The following is a 22,718-nucleotide window of genomic DNA, read 5'->3' as shown; positions in this document are numbered from 1 at the left end:
TGTAACTGGTTTTGGTTTGTTCTTCAAAATTCCGCCAAAGGGCAGTGTCTGGCCTGAATAAGAACTGCTTGATTGTGTTGACGTGCCTACATGTATACTCTAAGATCGATTATGAATAATAAGAATTCATGAACCTTAGAAATCTGACATACCAATAATTTGCATTTCTGACGCGAAATTTTCAATTGGCACTTATCCGTTTCAGATCCGTTCATCATCCGTTTTATCCGTTATACGCCCGGTAAAAGTCCGTTACACATCCGTTCAACATCCGTTTTATCCGTTAAACGTCCGGTAGAAGTCCGTTGGTGAATTTATAGCCTCGGTCACACCTTACCGGATAGCTCGAACGGACGCCTAACGGATATTTTTTTTTCAATTCGTTCATGTCCGTTAGACGTCCGTTCTTATCCGTTAGACGTCCGTCCATATCCGTTGCATGTCCGTTAGTCGAACGTTTTATCCGTCGGAGTCCGTTCTGTCCGTTGGAAAATTTTGAGCATGTTCAAAACTTTGAACGGACGTCCAACGGATAAAATGTCCGTTGAACGTCCGTTAGTCGTCCGTTTTGTACGGTACTCGTCCGTTTCGTGTCCGTTTTGTATCCGTTACGTGTCCGTTATACATCCGTTGGAGGTCTGGAAGATAAATTCACCAACGTACTTCTACCGGACGTTAAACGGATAAAACGGACGAGAAACGGACTTCTACCGGACGTATAACGGATAAAACTGATGATGAACGGATGTGAAACGGACAAATGCAAATTAAAAATTTCGCGTCAGAAATGCCATTATTAATTATTGGTATGTCAGATTTCTTAAGGTTCATAAATTCTTATTATTCATAATCCATCTTATAGTATAGGCACGTCTTCACAATCAAACAGTTCCTATTCAGGCCAGACACTGCCCTTTGGCGGAATTATGAAGAATAAAACAAAACCAGTTACACAGAAACATTTTGAATATATATGCGATTTAGGCCAACTAAAATTAATTAGTAGATTTTCATCCAAATTTTTGAAAAAAATGGGGCGGGTGGAAGGATTTTATTTTTTAAATTTTATTTCATATGATACCCTCGTCACGAGTTCTTCATACCGCGGGGTATATGCTAGTGGAAAACAAGCTTGTATAATGTATATACATGCTGTATAAGGAATTCTACACTATTTTTAAACTCTTAAATAAAAATCCCTGATTGGCAACCACTGTTATACATGTAATTGCCGCTTTAGAAACCTATTTATAGTATACATCAAAAAGAAGAGAAATGCTCTCTTCAGTTGGACTATACCTACACCAAATTTATTTTGCTTTCTAAGCAATGGTTTGTAGTCCCCATAAAATCAATAAAATGTATTGGTACAATCAGAGACATATATACATATATATATGTGTATATATGTCTCTGGTACAATTGTATGCAACACAAGTACAAACTGTATTGTGAGTACAGAATAAAATGTAAACTCAGTGTTGAAAGTAATTATGATGTAAAACAAGAACTTAACCAAAAATTAGTTGTTGTTTAATGACTAAATTGAAGGTATTGGGACAGTTACAGAGGGTGTTTGCTGTTGGTCAACAAAATAACAACAGCCAAGGGCTTGTTATAATTAAAATGCGTGTTTGTCGACTTTTTTTTCAATATACGGTCATAAATCAAATAAGTTCGTGCTTGTGTCAATTTGTTTAATCCAGTCATGTTTTTTTACCAATTTGTTCTACGATTCTTGCGCTTTGGATATCATTCACAGTCCACATTTCCTGACACAAAGTCATTGTATATTAAATGAAGAAAAAAACACGGTTTTCGATTCACTTGTGACTACCGCAATTTGCGTTTCAGCGTAACACGAATATTTCATGCTCTTCTCGTTATCAATCACTATTCTCGGAAGATGATGTTGTCATCATAGAGCAGCAGAATATGTCGACTTAATCATTTTCGTTTGATTACTCGAAGAAATACAAAAACGAAATTTGAAACAGGAAGTTTTGAATGAAACGAAATTATCGATGGTTCCCGGTAACGGACATGAACAAAATCCGGAAATCGTATTTTTGTTAAATAAAAAAAATCGGGGCGGGACGATTTCAGAGTGGCGGGCGGGGATGAAAATCTAGCAATTAATTTTAATTGGCCTTACATGTATTATTATTGTCGCCTTTGATTTTTCCGTATATCTTGTTCACCCGTTTTATCCGGTACGCTTCCGTTAGGTGTCCGTTTTATGCGGTACTCGTCCGTTGGATGTACGTTCGAAATCCGTTCTGTCCGGTACGTGTCCGTTTCTCGTACGTTGCATATCCGGTGTGTGTCCGTTATGCATCCGTTACACGTCCGTTTTATTCGGTCAGTACATCAACGGACTCCCAACGGATAACAATTTTGTCAACGGCCAACTTTTATTTTCATCCGTTAGGCGTCCGTTCATGCTATCCGGTAAGGTGTGACCGAGGCTTATCTTCCAGACCTCCAACGGATGTATAACGGACACGTAACGGATGCAAAACGGAAACGAAACGGACGAGTACCGTACAAAACGGACGCCTAACGGACGTTCAACGGAAATTTTATCCGTTGGACGTCCGTTCAAAGTTTTGAACATGCTCAAAATTTTCCACCGGACAGAACGGACGTCGACGAATAAAACGTAAGCTTAAAACGGACATGCATCGGTTATGGACGGACGTCTAACGGATAAGAACGGACGTCTTACGGACATGAACGGATAGAAAAAAAGTTATCCGTTAGGCGTCCGTTCGAGCTATCCGGTAAGGTGTGACCGAAGGATACAATTTGTTATGAATTTGTCACGGAACGATTTCATAACGTTGCTATACGGATAGCTTGGGATCAGCTATGGTTCATTTACGGTTTACTACGTTATAATACGATATAACACGAAATATTACTGCCCACAAATAGACACTAAGTACAGATCTAGCACTAGTTACTGACAGCTAGTCCAAAGCCAATAACAAAAATCATGCATCTAAGACTAAAATTCCTTCGTTGGCTTACATTGTAACTACTTTTTTTTCTGTCAGGACGAAATTTATCAGTAGAAACTGCAATAGAATATTTTTACTCAGGTTTCCTATAAATCATTAAGAAATCAAAGAATGATTTTACGTTTATTACTTCCCTCAATGAAGCTATTAACAATTAGAACTTTTCTGTCCTGATTTTCCAGCCGATAAAATCAGCTGATTGCTTCGAAATTTCTATTTGTTCTGACCGGAAAAAAGTTTAAACATATAAATTTATCCTTAAACAGTTCAATATTCTAGCAAGCACTGCTAATCTTCAAAAATCTAGACAAAATAGAAGTTTTGTACTTATCAGTGTGAAATCGATGGATTTTTGTTTTATATTCATGCAGAGAAAATCGTTATATATCTAATTAGAAAGCAGTCAAATAAAAAAAATAATCAAAGCATCATTCGTTGACATTCACAGCTTAACTATTTATTCATCTACAGATCCTATAAGTGAAAGAATGGAATTAGCTGAGTTTTAACTCAAGCCTTCCAGTCGTATATCTGATACTGGAGCATGCGTATTGTTCCTTCCATTATATTCTTACATTACCACAATTTTATAGTCCAGCAGTTATTGTGTAAATATGAACGATCTAGGATTAGAACAACAGGAGTATAGTGCCAAGTGGGATTTAGTCCAGTTCTTCTTTTTGGCAACGTACACAGTTGGTCTTCATGGGACTACATCTCTCCCGTTCTTCATTCAGAAATACACAGGTAAAACATTTATCATTCATAAATCTTAATTAATTTTATTCAATTGAAAAAGAATACCTGATGTTTTACCACATATTATATTAGCAACAGTCTCCATAATTAATGAAATTCCTATATTGAATTTATCAGCTCCTACTTTTCTAGTTACAATATAGGTATCTGGTAAGTTTTACTGTCGGATGAATCACCTTCAGAACTTACCTGTTTAGTTCAATTCAAAAATATTATTCTTATGAAGTAATCTGGTAAAATCTTTTATTAGTGTATAGTATTTTTTTTATAAGGAAGTGAACCTAATTGTTTATATATATTGATTGAAAATTAGCAGAGATATGAATCGCGCGTGCATTGGAATCTTGGTATGAGTCACGCATCGATCGAGACGTATGAAGTGTCATGTCGCTTCATCAATATTTCAGCAATTTATAGCATTTATTCACTGCTGCACAAGAACACTATTTGTGTTCCTAAGGGAGGAAGTTAAACATCTTCAAATAATCTGTAACAATTATTTTGAAAGATAAGATTTCCTAGAATTATTAATTATATTTTTGCTTCATATTTCTGTTTTCAATAACAAGTATTCTCTTGACCCTCAATTAGTTTCCAATGTAAAAATAGTAAAACAATTAAATTTACCTATTTACAAATAAAATGAAACGAAATAGTTTTTGCTTGGTCGGATTACAAATAAACCTTCTTGGCACTAAACTTGAAAATATGAGTAATGCATTTTTGCACAAATTTACATTTTGAATACATTTCAAGTGCAAACAATTCTAAATAGTTCTTTGGGTGATATTTTTATATTAAACAAATCGTGTTGTTTTTATGAATTTCAGAACACATTCATTTTTTTCATTTAAAAAAAGATGGATATTTCAAAATGAACAACTATTATTTAAAGGAAATGCAGTATTATAAAGGTACAATCAATATATCTATAAAAAAGACATATTGGATATTAAAAACAGCTACCCAACATCTAGAGGTACATTGTATAATACTAGATTGTTTTAATCCCTCTGTGTCTAGACAAGGAATAACTAAAACAGTAAAGATATTACTAACTACCTTCCATCAACATCAATTTCCCGAAAGGACAGAAAATACTAATAAATAAACTCACTCATTTGTTGTCTTATTTGGTAATCATACCACATTTTCGAAAAAAATGGAAGACAATCAAATTTTAAGCTAGGCAGATTATAATTGTTTTTTACACCCTCGAGTCGTTTATGGGTCTATTAAACTTTCCAAAAAACAAAGTTTGTATTGAAAATCGTTGTACTATGATGAAATCTGTATCAAAACTGCAAATCAATTACAACAAATAAATTACTTTTGGAATACATTTTGTGATGTACTAGCCAATAGAGCAACTTAATTATACGATGTTTTCGTTATTTGATGCATTTGCTATACCAAGGCACAGATATAACAATTTGTAGTACGTTCATACCTTCTAATTCTACGAAAGGGAAGATCGCAGATGAACAAATGAACTGCTTTAACTGAACTGAAAGCTGCTGGTGAACTTTACACGATTTCCACTTTGAATTGAATTCCGGTATATTACACAAGAAATCTTATAATTTTGTTTTATATTTGCATCCAGTAATTTTATACCAGTCCTATAGACACACTGTATTTCCCCTTTTTTTACAGCTGACTAGTGCTCTTAATCCTTTCCTTAAACGATGGTAACTTATATGATTATTGTTTGAACTTAAACAAAATTATGGCACTTACTGCAAAAGGGCCGAAAAACAGACAACGATTTTCGGTCAATTTTCTGAATGAAAAACAAGATTTTCAAAGAATGTTTTCTTCGTAATTTTTTGACTGATTGGCCTAAATTTATGTTTTTTACACCTTTGAAATGTCTGCTGTTCATCTATAATGAAATTTATTTGATAAATATTATATAAAGCTGAAGTTATTTGGTTTTAAATAAATGTGTAAAAACGGCGAATATGTGTCCCCCATTGACAAAACATCCGGAAATTTCAAACACCCTTTAATCTAATTTTACAGATGATTATTTTCAAACAAACATGTTTTCAAGCTTAGGAATGTTTTGCATTTGAAGTTATCTTCATATAGAAATATCAGTATACTCCAAAAACATATAGACCTGAACATAAACTGTAGAAAACATGGAAAGATATGGCGAAAATGAGCACCCCACTCTAGTGTTAAAATATTTTAAGTGTGCTAGATTTTGAAATCCTATGTTATAGTTTTTTTCCGTTGACAGTTATGATTTGTCTACTCCGTATACAGCACTACGTAATAGAGAAATATTTAAAAAACAGAAACATTTATTTTTTAATCAAATGACATGATATGGTTGTAACGTTTTGGATTGCAATGGTTTAAAAACTACGTTTGGAAATGAAACAAAATTATTTAGATATACACAGGATCGATTTAACTTATTTTCTTCCATTTCTTGATTATATTTATGTTCGTGTTAGGATATAAAGAATACTGTCAAGTAATTGCATTTCAATAAGAACTAGCGTTTCCCTTCTCATTGCAGTTTTTCATGTGTCTTTACTCATCAATTTATGGTATATAATTGCAAAAACTAATATAAAATAAAATGTTTTCCTTTTCAACAATAACTGTGGATATTGAGGCGAAATTTATTATTACTTAGCTAAGCTATAATAACTTAATGTTATAATTTGGTATTGATAGCAAATCTTTGATAGCCTCTGTTCGATTTATTATCAATTTGTTTAGATCCACCCAGAGCTAGACACTTGTTTATGGGAAAAGACGATATTAGAATTTCATAAAACTGTAGAAAATCAGGACATAATGTCTATGTCAATTTACAAATCGGTCGGAAATTATGATTCATTTCCTAGTTGTCAGAAGTTATTGGATGAGATTTTATTTTGTCCAGTGACAAATATGGAGGAATGTGGTCTGTGTATTTACTAAGGTTCTTTATTCGTATATGATATCTTTTCGGATTTTTTGTATTTTATGCTCTTCAGCTGCGTATTTGAGTTTGCCTTCCAACGTGAGCCTTGGTCTTACGGATGGATTGAAGAAGTATGAAATTATACATTTTTTTTTATAATTGGGCAACAAAATGATGTAGGAAAATACAATTTTACCAAAGGTTTTAGTCTAAACTGTACTTTTAGGTACTTGATAAGATGTTCATGTGACGTCATAGATTGGACACTTATGTTATTAATTGAGCACATGCACCTATTTGAAAACGAACAGAATGATATAGGCATACTTGGATGTACCCGTCCAAAACACTTGAGCTGCGTCGGATAGAAATGGAATGTATTCAAATTAACATCTATACATCTGTTAACCTATTTAGGTTTTGATAAAAACGGAAAATATGGGACTGTTTGCAAGTTGAATTGTTCATCGAATGCTACAAAACGGACCACATTTCATCTTTTATTTCCTTGTATTTCGTATATGACAGTTCAATCATAGTCTTATAGATCCTTATACATGTACATATTTACGTCCACTTGCATAAGGTTGATTTCTATCATTTTGACATGTACTCAGTGAAAAAGACAGTAATACAATGTACTCATCTGTAATTGAATCAAGATTCACCGATTTGGGAATTGCATATTCTATTGGTAATGGTTTTGTCTAGTATTGTTTTTGTATAACGTTATTGTTTTTGATTGCCACGTTTAAATCTTTTCTTTCCCTTCCTTACTCGTTTGTCTTGGCAATTCACACTTGAGACAGATAGTTCTGTACTTTAAACTGATTTCTCAAATGGTCGTTATTTCCAATTATGTTTAAAACAACTATTTGCTTACTAAATTTCCGGTGAACACTTTGTCTGGTGATTGATTTCTTATTTACAACAGCTATCAATTACCTAGTCGATGGAGTCAATTGTAAAATTATATAACTGCCTTCCCTTTAATACCCCAGAAACCTGAAAAAAGACTTAAACAGCTATCAGCTATTTTCTCCTGACATTTAAGGCAATTGTGAGGTAATTTATAATCAGCGGAATCAATCACCTGTATGGCAATGTATCATTTAAGTATGACACTTGACATTTAGAGAAAACTTCAAAATATTGAAAACGTAATTGCATTTTTAGCAAAACGTGTTTTCCTCGCCAATTATATAGATATATATAGAAGTTAATATGTAATGATGTTATATCATACAGGCGATGTAATGTTTCAGAAACCTATAGAATGATCTCATCAAGAGGAGTTGTACTTTTTCGATTTACCTCCCGTAAATTTTCATATTGAGAAGGTGAGATGTCAGCGATCAAAAAGCTATTTTTTAAGAATCAAGTTGTAAAAGACACATTGAATTAAATACTATTAATTTGCTTTTATTGATTCAATGCCAATTCCTGCATGCTCAAACGCCTGAACTATTATGTTTTATACAACATTTTTATGACCATAATGACCCATTAATTGTACCTACATTTTACTTCGTTTTATACACAATTAATAAAGTTAGATTGAACAGTGCAATTTGATTTTATTGTTTTCGTATTGCCTGATTTCTCATCACGCTTATTCCGTCAATATTTTTGAATAAGTTTCTTATAATTGTCATTTTGATGATTCGAAAATATCATTAGAGATCAACAATAAATGTCCAAGAAAAAGAATGTATTTTGATTGAATAATTTATAAATAGAACTACATTGTTTTGATGTGAGATGCGGGTTATAGACAAATATGAGAACATAACCACAAGAGTAAATCCTACCCTTTTCGCCGCGTTGATCAATAAATAAATGAAGAGGTATAAACCTTCCTAACAGGAATTGTAGAGTCAGTATTAGTAAAAAGAATATACAATTTTGTAGGTTTGGTTTTGTTTATTTTAAATTGAACAGAATAAAACTATCAACACACTCACAAAAAGAGAGACGACATATACCATAGGGATATTCAAACCCATTAGTCAAATATAAACTGGCAAAACAGAAACAAAACTGACATTTAAATCATCGAACTATTTCTTTATAACAAAACTGACATTTAAATCGTCGAACTATTTCTTTATAACAAAACTGACATTTTAATCATCGAACTATTTCTTTATAACAAAACTGACATTTAAATCATCGAACTATTTCTTTATAACAAAACTGACATTTAAATCATCGAACTATTTCTTTATAACAAAACTGACATTTAAATCATCGAACTATTTCTTTATAACAAAACTGACATTTAAATCATCGAACTATCTATAATACTAAAATTACGAGGTACAATTTGTCAGCCGTCATCGGGTAAAAACGACAAATCAAAGAATTCAACTCTATATATAGCTAATATAGGACAGTGGTGTAGATTAAAAATTACACCACTCCAGACCCTTTTGTTTTCCACATAATTAATATTGCCAATAATTAACAAGTTCCGGGTCAAATCCGATACCGATACCAATAATATATTCACCTGTTAGCTATTACCTTATCTGTACGTTCCGCATTTGACAGACGCACCATCAAACGGTGTATTTAGGATTTTGCTATATACACGGGTCATAATCAAAGGGTACGTTCCGCATTTGACAGGCGCACCACCAAACGGTGTATTTAGAATTTTGCTATATACACGGGTCATAGTTCCGCATTTGACAGGCGCACCACCAAACGGTGTATTTAGGATTTTGCTATATACACGGGTCATAATCGAAGGGCCGACACTACCCTATTGTAGTTTTATTCAGCAATCAGCAAGACCTCCTAAGATAACTAATATGGGACAATGATGTTGATTAAAAAATACTCCATTCCTGGATAGCCAGGACCTTTTGTTTTCCAAATAATTAATATTACCAATAATTGACAAGTTCCAGGTCGACGGGTTCAGACAGAAAGATTTGAAAGCAGAGAAAACTGTGTATCTTATAATCGACATGACTCAGTTTATCAGATGACAATACCAATTACTAAAATAAGGCTTAGGCATAGTTGTATACTTTAATTCAGTTACGGACCAGCGATATCACGGGTGTGTACTTGTTTCTTTATAACAAAACTGACATTTAAATCATCGAACTATTTCTTTATAACAAAACTGACATTTAAATCATCGAACTATTTCTTTATAACAAAACTGACATTTAAATCATCGAACTATTTCTTTATAACAAAACTGACATTTAAATCATCGAACTATTTCTTTATAACAAAAACTGACATTTAAATCATCGAACTATTTCTTTATAACAAAAACTGACATTTAAATCATCGAACTATTTCTTTATAACAAAACTGACATTTAAATCATCGAACTATTTCTTTATAACAAAACTGACATTTAAATCATCGAACTATTTCTTTATAACAAAAATGACATTTAAATCATCGAACTATTTCTTTATAACAAAACTGACATTTAAATCATCGAACTATTTCTTTATAACAAAACTGACATTTAAATCATCGAACTAACTATTTCTTTATAACAAAAATGACATTTAAATCATCGAACTATTTCTTTATAACAAAACTGACATTTAAATCATCGAACTATTTCTTTATAACAAAACTGACATTTAAATCATCGAACTATTTCTTTATAACAAAAACTGACATTTAAATCATCGAACTATTTCTTTATAACAAAACTGACTTTTAAATCCTCGAACTATTTCTTTATAACAAAAATGACATTTAAATCATCGAACTATTTCTTTATAACAAAACTGACATTTAAATCATCGAACTATTTCTTTATAACAAAACTGACACTCAAATTTATTTAAGAAATAATCCATTAATTGATACAAATGAAAACCTGTTGTTATGTATAAGAAGAAAATGTTGATTCTAATTTTAATGTGGGTTTCAAAATCCCCCTGGTGTGTTATTTTCTCATTTGAAACAACAACTACGTCAGAACATGACGTGTAATCCTTGTTTATATCAAACATTTTATACTTTTGTTGAATTCAACTAAAATATAACTAGAACATTAATGATTATAACACACATTTTGCATCAATCTTGCATCCCTGTTGTTTTCCGTATACAATTATATCGACCTTTTGATACTGAAAGTTCCCTAAGACAAGGGTACCTTCATTCATGCTTATGTTAAAGAAGGCGACCTTAACGAACATTTGAAAATGACATTAGACCTCTGGCAAATGACATTCTTTTCTTAATTTTAAAGTAGTAGACGCTGATCATGCTTTAAAAACGTCTTCTTTGACTTATACCTTAGATATTATCCCAAACAATTTCAAAATAGACTAGACAAATTTTATTGAACTCATCAGTTTGATCGATTATTTATGCAAAAATGAGTGGTTTTCGCTAGCTATAAAACCAGATTTTATCAACATTTGTCTACACAAGGAAATGCTTTAACAAGTCAGGAATATGACAGTTTCCATCCGTTTGAGGTAATGGAGCTTTTTTATCTGTACGTGGACAAGGTAAATGTTTATTAGACAGGAAATAACTTGTACGTATTTAATATGCTCTAATAAACCAATAATTAAAGTAAGGTTGTGTGTTTTGGGACAACTGCTCACAAAATGAGTCCGAACTCCTTGGAAATCTTCAAATATAATCTATTATTAGAATTCGGCGTGATTCATAGAGAAACAAACTGTATATTGACGTAGGATTAAAGACTCTTGAAAATAGACGAAATAAACATAAGTTTTTACTGTTTTTATATTAAATGGGATGGCACATGCATACTTATACGAGTTAGTCCAGCCATATTTTTCCCAGACAAAGCCTTATACTGTATGGAATGAAAAATAATTCATTTCTATCCCATTTGCTTAAACTAGTTCTTACTTTAATAGTTTCGTTCCTTTATCTAAAAGGCTATGGATGAATCTTCCTCTAAGTTTAATAAAATCCCCAAACTTATGTTATTTAAAAGTAGACTAGACAAATTTTACATGAAATAACTTAACCTTTAGATTATGGGATAGAAGATATAATAACAATCATTGATAGCTTAGACATAATGCGTCCAAACTGAAATCTCATTTGTTTAATAATTTATTATCAGAGATCACTTTTTGTCCAAATTGCAATTATTCTGTTGAGGATAACCAGCATTTCTTTTTTATTTGCTCTAAGTATAATAATATCGGACAGATCGTACTTGATTCCATTCACTCAATTGTTGATTATAATGTTAACGCAAATATTGTGTCACTTTTTCGAAATATATTACTTTTGTATAATATAAATATTGCTTTTTAAAATCTGTTCGGAAATATATTAAAAACTCATCGTTTTGTTTGAAAAATATCTTTTCACTCAGTTCTTTTTCTTTCTTTTTTTCAACATTTTTTCAATTATGTAAGCTTAGTAACTCTTCCAAACCTTATAGTTTATTTTGGCCACGAGCATCACTGAAGAGACATGTATTGTCGAAATGCGCATCTGGTGCAGGAAAATTGATACCATTAAGGTTATTCTATATATTTCTAATGATTTATAAAAAGTATTCATAAATACATGTCTTAAGAATTTGAATAACTGATAAATAATGTGACCATATGATCTTCTCAGTGTTGAATTGACAATATGGCATATATACTTTCTTTGCTACTAGAAAACTGATTTTGATCTATAACGGTCATTTGAGCCGAACTGAACAGAAATAAAACTCTTTCGGCCAATTTCCATACTGTAAATTCAGAAATTATTGTGAGGTTTTTATTATTGCGAAAATTGCGACAGAATTGTAAACGCAATAATTTAAACTCGCATTTCAAAATATTTATATGAACTAATAAGGATTTTTCCCAAAATCCTAAAAATAAAAATTGCATTTAGGTCTAAAATGACAAAATCGCAATAATAAAAATAATGTAAACCATATCGTTCTGATATTTGTCAGGTAAAAAAACTATACAATACAACAGATCAAATAATGAAACGAAAGATAGCGTAGGCGTTCTGGTGTTAGTCCTATCATTCAATGATACAATAGAAAACGTAGGCGTTTTGATGTTAGTTAGGTCAAATATTGAAACAATAGGAATCATAACTTTTCATATGTTAGTCAGGTAAAATAATGAAACAATTACATTAACGTAGTCGTTCTGGTGTTAGTCGAGTCATTAAATGATACAATAGAAAACATATGCGGCGTTAAGATGTTACTCAGATCAAACAATAACAGACTAGAAAACTTAGGCCTTTTGGCGTTTGTTAAGTCAAACAATGATGCGTTACACAAGGCAATGCACATTACGTAAATAATACAACAAGAACGACATCATGATAATAACCTGCTGTTAATTTTGTCTTGTTTATCTCATTATGATTGTAGCTTGTAAATTTTGACTCCCTATTATTGCGAATCCTATCATAGTTTTCCACAGATTCACCTTCAAGTTCCATTTAAACTTTTGTAAGTCCTATTGTCCCATCTAACAAATACAACAGGTATTGTTCTCTGTATAGTTTATTCACCAGGACCTTTAAATTTCTTGCAAGAGAAATCTATCACTCATTGATTAATTTACCTGAACAAAAAATTGAACTGTCAATGATGGATATACATGTACAAATAAGTAATTATGAAACTGCATGTGATGTTGTATTTATTCAATCAATAACACATTTTCAATTTGTTAATTTGATATAAACACTGTTTTAAAAATTAAAAGTTGATTTCTGATCAAATTTCAACATTTTACCTATTAAAATTTTTTTTTAAAGTCTGTTCATACATTGTAAGTGAAAACTTGAAATGATAATGTTTAAATAAAGGTCTTCATAAATGTATTCTTTATAACTGAACAACCACAAAAAACATGCAAATTCTTTAAAACATAAATGCATGCAGTAGCTAAAAAAAATCAGAAATAAACTTTTTATAATTAAATAAGTGCTTTTATCATATGTTTAGTAGTAAATACAGTAGTTTTGCATATGTGATAAATAGCCTGCTGTTTAATCCATATCGCGCAACTTTGATGCGCACCCTTTATCGCATACCCTTTATCACACCCCTACTTTTTTTTTTTTTTTTTTTTTTCATAAAAGTCAGTTTTGGTTTTTTTTTTTTGCTTAAGAAAAATTTTCCTCAAAATAGGTAAATTTTTTGAATGACGTCATTGTTTGCTATGTGACGTCACGAACGTCGAGTTTTCATATTGTATGTGACGTCACGAACGTCAAGTTTTCATATTTTTTGGCACACTAAATGCAACTATGAAAAATACAAAACACACAAATTAATACAATAATAAACAAAATATTTTTAAAACAACAGCACGCAAATTGTAAGGTAACCCAGGTGCTTCGGATAAGTAATTGAGCAGTTCTTTTAAGGCCTTTGAAACAAGACAAAAGTATAACTGAAGGTAACCCAGTGCTATGGATCAGAAAACAGTTCATATTATATAATACTCTTCTGTAGAAATATATGATAAAATGTATAATACATGGCAAAATCCGTATCACATGCCGTATCACCCTCGACCAATATCATCCCTCGGGCCTAAAGGCCCTTGGGTTGATATTGATGTCTCGGGATGATACGACATATGATACGGATTTTGCCATGTATTATTCTCTATATATTGAACAGATTGAAAGTATATTATTGATATTGAACAAATACTGTATCCCATGCAGTTTATGTGAGTTTATGCATGTATTTCAGTGAACAAAGAAGATATTTTTTTGGTCAGGCAAATTAATCAATGAGTGATAGATTTCTCTTGGAAGAAATTTAAAGGTCCCATCAAATAAACTATACAGAGAACAATACCTGTTGTACTTGTTAATGGGACAATAGAACTTACAAAAGTTTAAATGGACAGGTAACTTGCAAGTGAATCTATGGAAAACTATGATAGGGTTCGCAATAATTCTTCAATCATTTTGAGCAGTTGCAAAGAAGTCTAAACAATTTTTAAGGGCCAGCTGAAGGACGCCTCCGGATGCGGGAGTTTCTCGCTACATTGAAGACCCATTGGTGGCCTTCGGCTGTTGTCTACTCAATGGTCGGGTTGTTGTCGCTTTGACACATTCCCCATTTTCTTTCTCAATTTTATAACTAGTAATGTTGCGATTCGGGTTTTAAGTTAACCTCATCATTGAAAATTAATTTATTCATATATGAATACATGTAGAAATCAACTTAAAAGTAAGTGTCAATTAAACAGCAATCCAACGACACACATAATAAATGACATCTACATTGGGAAATAATACTAAGGAACTTCCTATAGGAAATGACTTAGCTAGTCACAGGCACTTGTTTTACATTGATTTTGTATAAAGTGTACCATATGGCTAGTATCATATTTCTCTCTATTTATGTTGTCCTGAACTCTGGATGTATAAATCATGATCTCAGATGTCTATTATGGTTGAACATCGGTTCTATTATAAATCTTCCTACTATTGTTATCTTTCGAATAAAACGTATAAATCTAGTTCTTGACAGAAAATGCTGTTAATAGAAATGGAAAATTGAATTAGTCATCCGTAGGGAAAAGAACAGTGCAACAGGAGTAAGCCTTAAACGCGTTTGTAGAGTTTTCGTATCTTACAATGAGTCAGGTTCATACCACGGGCTCTGATTCACTATTTTTTAAGAAATGATAAAGTGATTTATTTCACCAGTAAACAACGTATCGAATTCGTTCATGAAAAGTATGCATAGATTGCCTGTTTTTATATATAGGCTTTGTAAGATTTGCTGTTTCTAGGAAGGCAACTTCACCAATAGACGCCTCTTCAATAAAAGTTTTTTTTATTCGACAATATCATTTCTGATTGATGATTTGTATTTTTTCTAAAACATATTTCAAATAACCATTCTATGCAATCTTCTTGTCCTTTTGCGAAACATAATACACATGTAAGAAATAAGTTTTGAACTAGTACATTTCCAAAAGTACGTACTAATTTAATTTCCACCTAGACAAAGTGCATGGGTTAATATTCCTAATTAAATTGAAATTTCGGCGTAATATTGTTTCAATTATCAAACAATTAAACCTTACCAAGATCAACAAATTTATATATATAAAAAGATATTTGTGCAAACAAGTTGAATCCAAAATATTCGTAATATTTATGTCCCAAGTAAAAAAATGTTATTTGTATGATGCTGTTCATCATATTTATTTTCGTTTACTGTGTTATGTCTAAATTAGGCCGTTGGTTACTCGGTTGAATTGTTCTACACATTATCGGGTCGATGACTTTTATCGCTTGTTATGTGGTATGAGCTTTGATCGTTTTTGAACACCGTGCGATGACCTAAAAATGGCCACAATATTATACCTTTACTATTTAATTTGTATATTAATTTCAACCTTAGCATGTTGACTACTCTTAAGAACCCTACATTATACTTATCAAAATCTCCAACAAATCATGTTCGGATATCAGGCCCCAGTATTATCAAAACTAATAAAAAAATATGTGTTGGTTTATTGCTATATTGTTTATTATGTGCACTAACAATACGTTATCTTTTTTAATCGATGTTTGTCGTCAGTGTCATGATGAGTTTTATCTTTGTCGGCTTTCTAATATAAGTATTTTAATTCTAAAATTCAGAGAAAGAAAAAATCCTGAAATTGATTTCGTGTGAGTAAAGCAAATACCAGCTAATGAAATAGCAGTCTGTCATTTAAGTAAAGGAGAATTGATTTAAACTAGATTAAACGATGAAATATTCCAAGCATTCCTGTTATCTTCAATTAAATTTAAATTGCCTGAAATTGAATGAAATTGATAACAAAATCCGACAGTAATCATTTGTTTTGACAGTTCAGCTTTAAATAATCAAACAGCCGATTCAAAGAATCATTTATTAATTTCACATTTTGTTTGTGTAATAATAACCTGATATTACCAAAGGACGATATTGATTTCAAATTGATTTTTGGTGAAGAAATAAGCATCAACGCAGAAAGTGCAAAATGTTGTGAAATTTGTGCTATAACTACACCTCCTGGAAACAACAACACAAAACATCTATGTTTTATTGATTTCGGCATAAATTTCATTTGTTTAGCAAGAATATCATAGAGCAAAGCAGTCAGAATTACTAAATAGTTTTATTACATATAAGTATATCTCCTAAGAGTCTAATTACTGTATAAATTACCTTGAGGAAGAGGTTGCTACCTTTGTTGTTTTCAGTGTTTTCTTTTATTGTGTGAGTCGATGATCAAGATATATTTCATAATTTTACCAGTAATATGTATTTCTTGTTATTTGATGGTTATGTTCTGCGTAAAATGTTAATTTGAACTCAAATGACTGACTAGAATAACTGGATGCATTCACACAAATGTATTGCACATAGTACAATTTTTTTTGAAAAATTAGTCTTTACATTTCATGAGTAAAAAAAAGCATGAGATACTACATACAAATAAAGGCGTAAGTAGGAATTTTATTTACTGAATGCAATTTAAAAGTCAAACGCAAACAATCGGTTAAATGCAGTATTCGAGATAGTCAGTGAGCTCGAGGACCATTAATGTTTTATATTTGACGCCTGGGGTGGCATTAAATTTGGAGATTTGGATTCATGAGGGTTATACATCTTTATAATCATTAATATTTTCACAAATAACTTTTATCAGAAAATTAATTACCATTTTTTTCCTCCTTCACATTCTGTACGTTTTAAAACGTTTTGGGTTTGAACGTTTATTATGAATTTCATTATTACACAATGTTTAACTTTGATCATATTCATCCATTTCATCAGAAGACTATAATTCGTAGCTTCCATCGCCCAAATTTGAATTGAGTTTAAAAGAGTCAATGACATCATTTAGTTTCACGAAATTTCGTTCATTTCTACGTTCAAAGTGTTTTCACAATAATTGTTCACAAAGTGTTTCCCTCTCACTACATTGATTCTTGTATGTATAATTTGGATGACGATAACTAGATCTTACCTGTGTGTTTTTGTTGTATAATATAAAATTCATCGAGCTCGTTTTTTTTATACCTCCAGTACATTCTGAAATTACATATGTTCAAATAGGTTTTTTACTGCACGATACCATACAATTTCGTTACAATGTTTATATTCAATTTCTATCAAGTATCTTCAGCTTGATAAGTAGCTGAAACTAGGCTTAACAATGATGATAACAATCTGTTGAATTATAATTGTACAATGTCAAATTATGTCCTTATCATTAAAGTTTCTATCTTAGTTAAGAGTTAGAACGTTTTAATCTGAAAATTAAACACAAATATATTTATATCTACTCATAAAGTTTGTATTTCCTGATTTTTTGGGGTCAAAATTCACTTTTTATCGTCCTATTTTTATTACAATAAACAGAAATGGCCACCGGGTTCGTTGAAAAGCTACATGAGGCCAATTCGTAACTTTTTGTGGGGCTTGTTCATGTTTTATTTCAAGAAAAGAACTATTATTTGAATAGGAAAAAAACAATAAAAGGATAGAATTTTGAAAAAAAATGAAATGGCTCATCTGCTTAATTGATGATGCATAAAGGCAACAGTAGTATACAAGAGTTCAAAAGTCGAAAACCGATTGAGAAAAATCCGGGTTACATACTTAAATCGACGGTAACGCACCAACTTTTAGAGGGGAATAAAGGAACAACAGGAAAACTGAAGTGCTACAACTACGCCTGCATACATAAACAAAACTATTCAATAACAGTTGTAATATTTCTGGCTTGGTACAGGGGAATATAAGAAAAATAGTGGGTTGAATCTGGCTTAAAGGATAGACGTATTTAAAAATTAAGATCAGATTTTATTAAGAATATGAAATAAACGTAACATTACCGATTATTCATTTACAGAAGGCCAATGCCAGATACCAGGCGAAAATGTACTCCTTACCGTTCCATCATTCGATAATTTGAAAAGACCTAAACTATGTATTATGGTATATGAGGAACGAACAGTTGACACTGACCAATGAAGTATAAAAATGGGGTAAAGGTCGGATAAACCCTGGAGGCTGACAGACATGTACATTTTACAAAAAATCAATATTATATCTGATTAAGTTGACCTATAATCTATTATAGTATACGAGATCACGAATCCATAAAATGACGTCAAAGTGAGATTAACCCTCTCTCCCTGGCGGACCTTTAATCCATAAAAGTCATCTTATTAATTATATTACGACATAAATTCCCGCAAAATATGTTTTTAACAGTCGCCGAACCATTAAAACAAAGTGAGGGACATTTAAATATGGTAAAAACAATCTCTGACATAAGACATCTGTATACAAGATATAAAAAATACGAAGGGCTTCTTCCTTAAAAAATGAAGCTTATCAAGGCTGCAACCGCTGTCGGATATGCATCTCTAGGTTCACAATACGTGACTTCTGTCGCTGGCGAAAATAAAAACTACGAATAAACATGTATATCTTGAATTCCCCCCACAAAAAAAGATCATTTCACCTAAATATCAAAATAGACGAATTTAAGAAATTGACCACTGTTTTTTTTTATAAATCTTTATAACATTTAAAATTAGTTTTTGTGTATTTCTAAAACAAGTTGATACATCAGAATCATTTACAGCGTGCATATATGGTAAAAAAAGATCTCAAAAATAATTTGCAATTCTGCACTGCTAATTTCCTTTAAAATGTGGACCAATTGCTGTCATTTGCAATCGAAAATGATGAAAGACTTCCGGTCTTCCTATGACGTTTCCTTTATATGATATTTTGCAGAGTTCTAGCAAAGGTTAATGATAATTTTCGAAAGTGTTGTCTTTATAATCGAATAAATGGTTACAATATAGTTAAAACACGGTTCGTGCGCATGCCATATCATCGATCTATTGGTATATTATCTTGGATTAATGAATTAACTCGATCTATGACAATTTGTTTCCGATCGACTTAAAAAGAGAACCACGAAAAAAATATTGCCAATTAGGCTGAGATTAATAATAAAAAAGAAGACGTGGTGTGATTGCATGCCATACATCTTTAAGCAGAGACCAAATGACACAGAAGTAAGCTACTACAGGTAACTGTATGGAATTCAACAGTAAAAAATCAAAAGTGCATAGTAAGCTAAAAACGACTCCCTAATTAAATGTTTAATTCAATTCAAACAAGAAATAACTTTCGGCATGATTCATCTTTATAGAAAATAAATGAACGATAACATTCCACAAAGAACACTAAATTATAGACTTCTTTATCCACGAAAATTAAATATTTTGTAAATTCCTTTATAATATTTGTTAAGCTTAAACACTTAATGCAATACCAAATGTATTTTCTGTTGTTTAACATTCAACCTATGGAACTGACTAATGTGGAACAGTTCGATGATCCTCACGAGTTACGCTCGAGACCAAAATTTTGAGATATTGATAGTTATGCATAACTTATTCTACCTTTTGAAAATAATATTCATATATCAATGAAGGTTTAAAATTACTGCTGATTACGTGAATTTGATTTTAAAACTTGTAATTTGTATCTAAAATGTATAGCGATTGCGGTAATTTGTATAGAATTAATCATTTGCGATGTCGCCTTTCAGTCGCCTCAAATATCGGATAATATTTATCTTAACTTGGAAATACAAACTTTCTGGTAAAATTGTTCATGGAATAATTTGTTATAATTTACATTGCATAGTAGTTGATGACGACCAAATAATGACATAGAATGCGACATTACTATTTGTCAATCATTCCTACTTTTCTCTGTTTTCTTCAATCATCTCACAATTTGTCAAACATTACTTGTATCGGAAATGCAAACACATTACCGTTTTGCAAATGAATTATAGTTTTATAGATTACACAATCTATAAAATAATATATGCAAAATGTTTGTAAAGCTTTATATAGAGTGAAATCACTGCATTTCTGTGACGTTTAATCACGCTAAAGTTTAAAATTGAGAATGGAAATGGGGAATGTGTCAAAAAGACAACAACCATACCATTGAACAGACAACAGCAGAAGGTCACCAACAGGTCTTCAATGCAGCGAGGAGTAATTCCCGCAACTTTGTCTGTTTTCTTTTGGCCTTGATGTTCTTTACTTTTTTACAACTGTAGATGTTTAATTAGTCTATGACATGTCCTTATTTTTTTTTCTAAATACAAAAAGTCATTTAAAAAAAATCTAAGGGACAACAGCAAATGAATGAAACGCTGAATTATACAATAACACTTGGTGCATTCAGTAAAATTACTTTATCTTCGAATCAATTTTTCTAATTTTATATAGTATATTATTATGTTTGGGTATAACCATGATGAATACATAATTTGTTTAAGGCTATAGATTTAATAAATCCAAAACATACGTGAAGGAATTTGCATAACAGATTACTTAACATTCTTACAGCACGGAATCTCATCATTTTCTGTATTATTATTGTCTGTAATGAAAGACTTCACGCAATGTTCCACTCAAACACTAAAAGGATTTTCATAATTTCTTTTGGACTAAATAGTTTAGACAGAGTTATTCTGCAATTTCTTCTAACGTTTTAAAGTTCATAACTTCAAAAAGACTTGTATGAAGCATGAGAAATACAAAATGTGATTTGGTCAATGCTTTTATTCCCTGATATAGCTATATTTAGAAGCATCTAATTGTTGAATAGAGTATCTTAAAAATGTAAATATCATATCAGTCTATGACGACAATAAATAAGCAGACTTTTTTCACAGCAATGATACAATATAATATGTTTTCTTTGAACAGTTATCTCCGAATTTATTTGGTCACTTATAGTGTGTCTTTTAAAGACTTGATTAAATAGTTATATATTTTTTTGTGATAAAGTTCAATATTTTGCTCCTGGCTGAGAAGATCAACCTCAAAATATGTAATCAGGATTTAAAAAAGAATAATGTTGTTTAGAAAACGTCTTTAGGATACTATTTATACTACTTAAAGTTAATGTCCTCTACAAAGTAACTTAAAATTGGAAAAACATAGATAATCTTTTTAATTAAAAAAATATTTGATAAAGACTTGTCAATATTCAAAGAATAAGTGTAAAATTAGAGGGCATTCCATAGATTTAAGCGATTGGTCCATCATGCAGAACATCGGTGATGGTGATGGTTCTAAGAAGATAATTTACGCGGACTATAACCTCTTAACTTCTAATTAAAATTTTTTCGATATATCAAACTGTTGATTGTCTGCCGTTTAGTTTTGTTGATTATATTCACGACTGATTATTAATTTGACAAATAACTTTAAGCTTATGCAATAGAAGTACAAATATGTAACAAGCTATGAGTTTAATCATAAGTAAAGTGTCTGTAAGGAACGAGATCGTTATTATGTGAATAAATTTAATGACACCCTGGTTATTTGAGGTTTGGTGTGGAGTTGACAAATTGGTTATAAAATCACATCTCTTATTATTGGCGTATCTGATTTGAACAAAACTTCATTGGTTTAATTGAAAACTAATAAAATACAGACATCTTTTCATAAATAAAAAAACACACCTTTTCATTTTTTATTATTATCTAATTTAATATAAGATAAATATTCAATATCAAGTATACTTTAATTTTGGGGCCCTTTATAGCTTGTTGTTCGGTGTGAGCCAAGGCTCCGTGTTGAAGACCGTACATTGGCCTATAATGGTTTACTTTTATAGATTGTGACTTGGATGGAGAGTTGTCTCATTGGCACTCACACCACATCTTCCTATATCTATTGAAGTTAATTTATACAATCAGACAATGTTGTATTAATTTGCTTCTTTATATGTATATAGCGTTGTAATCTGTAAAAATAAAACAAATTCTCGGAACGTTTGTTAACGTGTATGATTTATTTTATGTTGAAATAACTACTAGATAAACAGCAATGTGTAGTAAATGTATAGCTATTGTATTTGATACCCCGATAAAATGGTCTACTAGAATAACTAGAAGCACTCCCATAACTGTTTTTTTTAAATCAATGAAGGGCAGTAC

General features: G+C 31.3%; 1 protein-coding gene across 1 annotated transcript in view; it reads left to right on the top strand.

The window, feature by feature from the left end:
- The first annotated feature begins 3,424 nt into the window (after positions 1–3,424).
- Positions 3,425–22,718, top strand: part of LOC139520889 (sodium-dependent proline transporter-like) — a 73,725-nt gene continuing 54,431 nt past the window's right edge. The window contains exon 1 of the mRNA XM_071313909.1: positions 3,425–3,770. Coding sequence (XP_071170010.1) covers positions 3,638–3,770 — 133 coding nt within the window. The 5' untranslated portion in view covers positions 3,425–3,637. The remainder of the gene's footprint in view (positions 3,771–22,718) is intronic.

This window comes from Mytilus edulis, chromosome 4, assembly GCF_963676685.1.
Source record: "Mytilus edulis chromosome 4, xbMytEdul2.2, whole genome shotgun sequence".
NCBI classification, from domain to species: Eukaryota; Metazoa; Mollusca; class Bivalvia; order Mytilida; family Mytilidae; genus Mytilus; species Mytilus edulis.
This window is presented reverse-complemented; position numbering and strand designations above follow the sequence as displayed.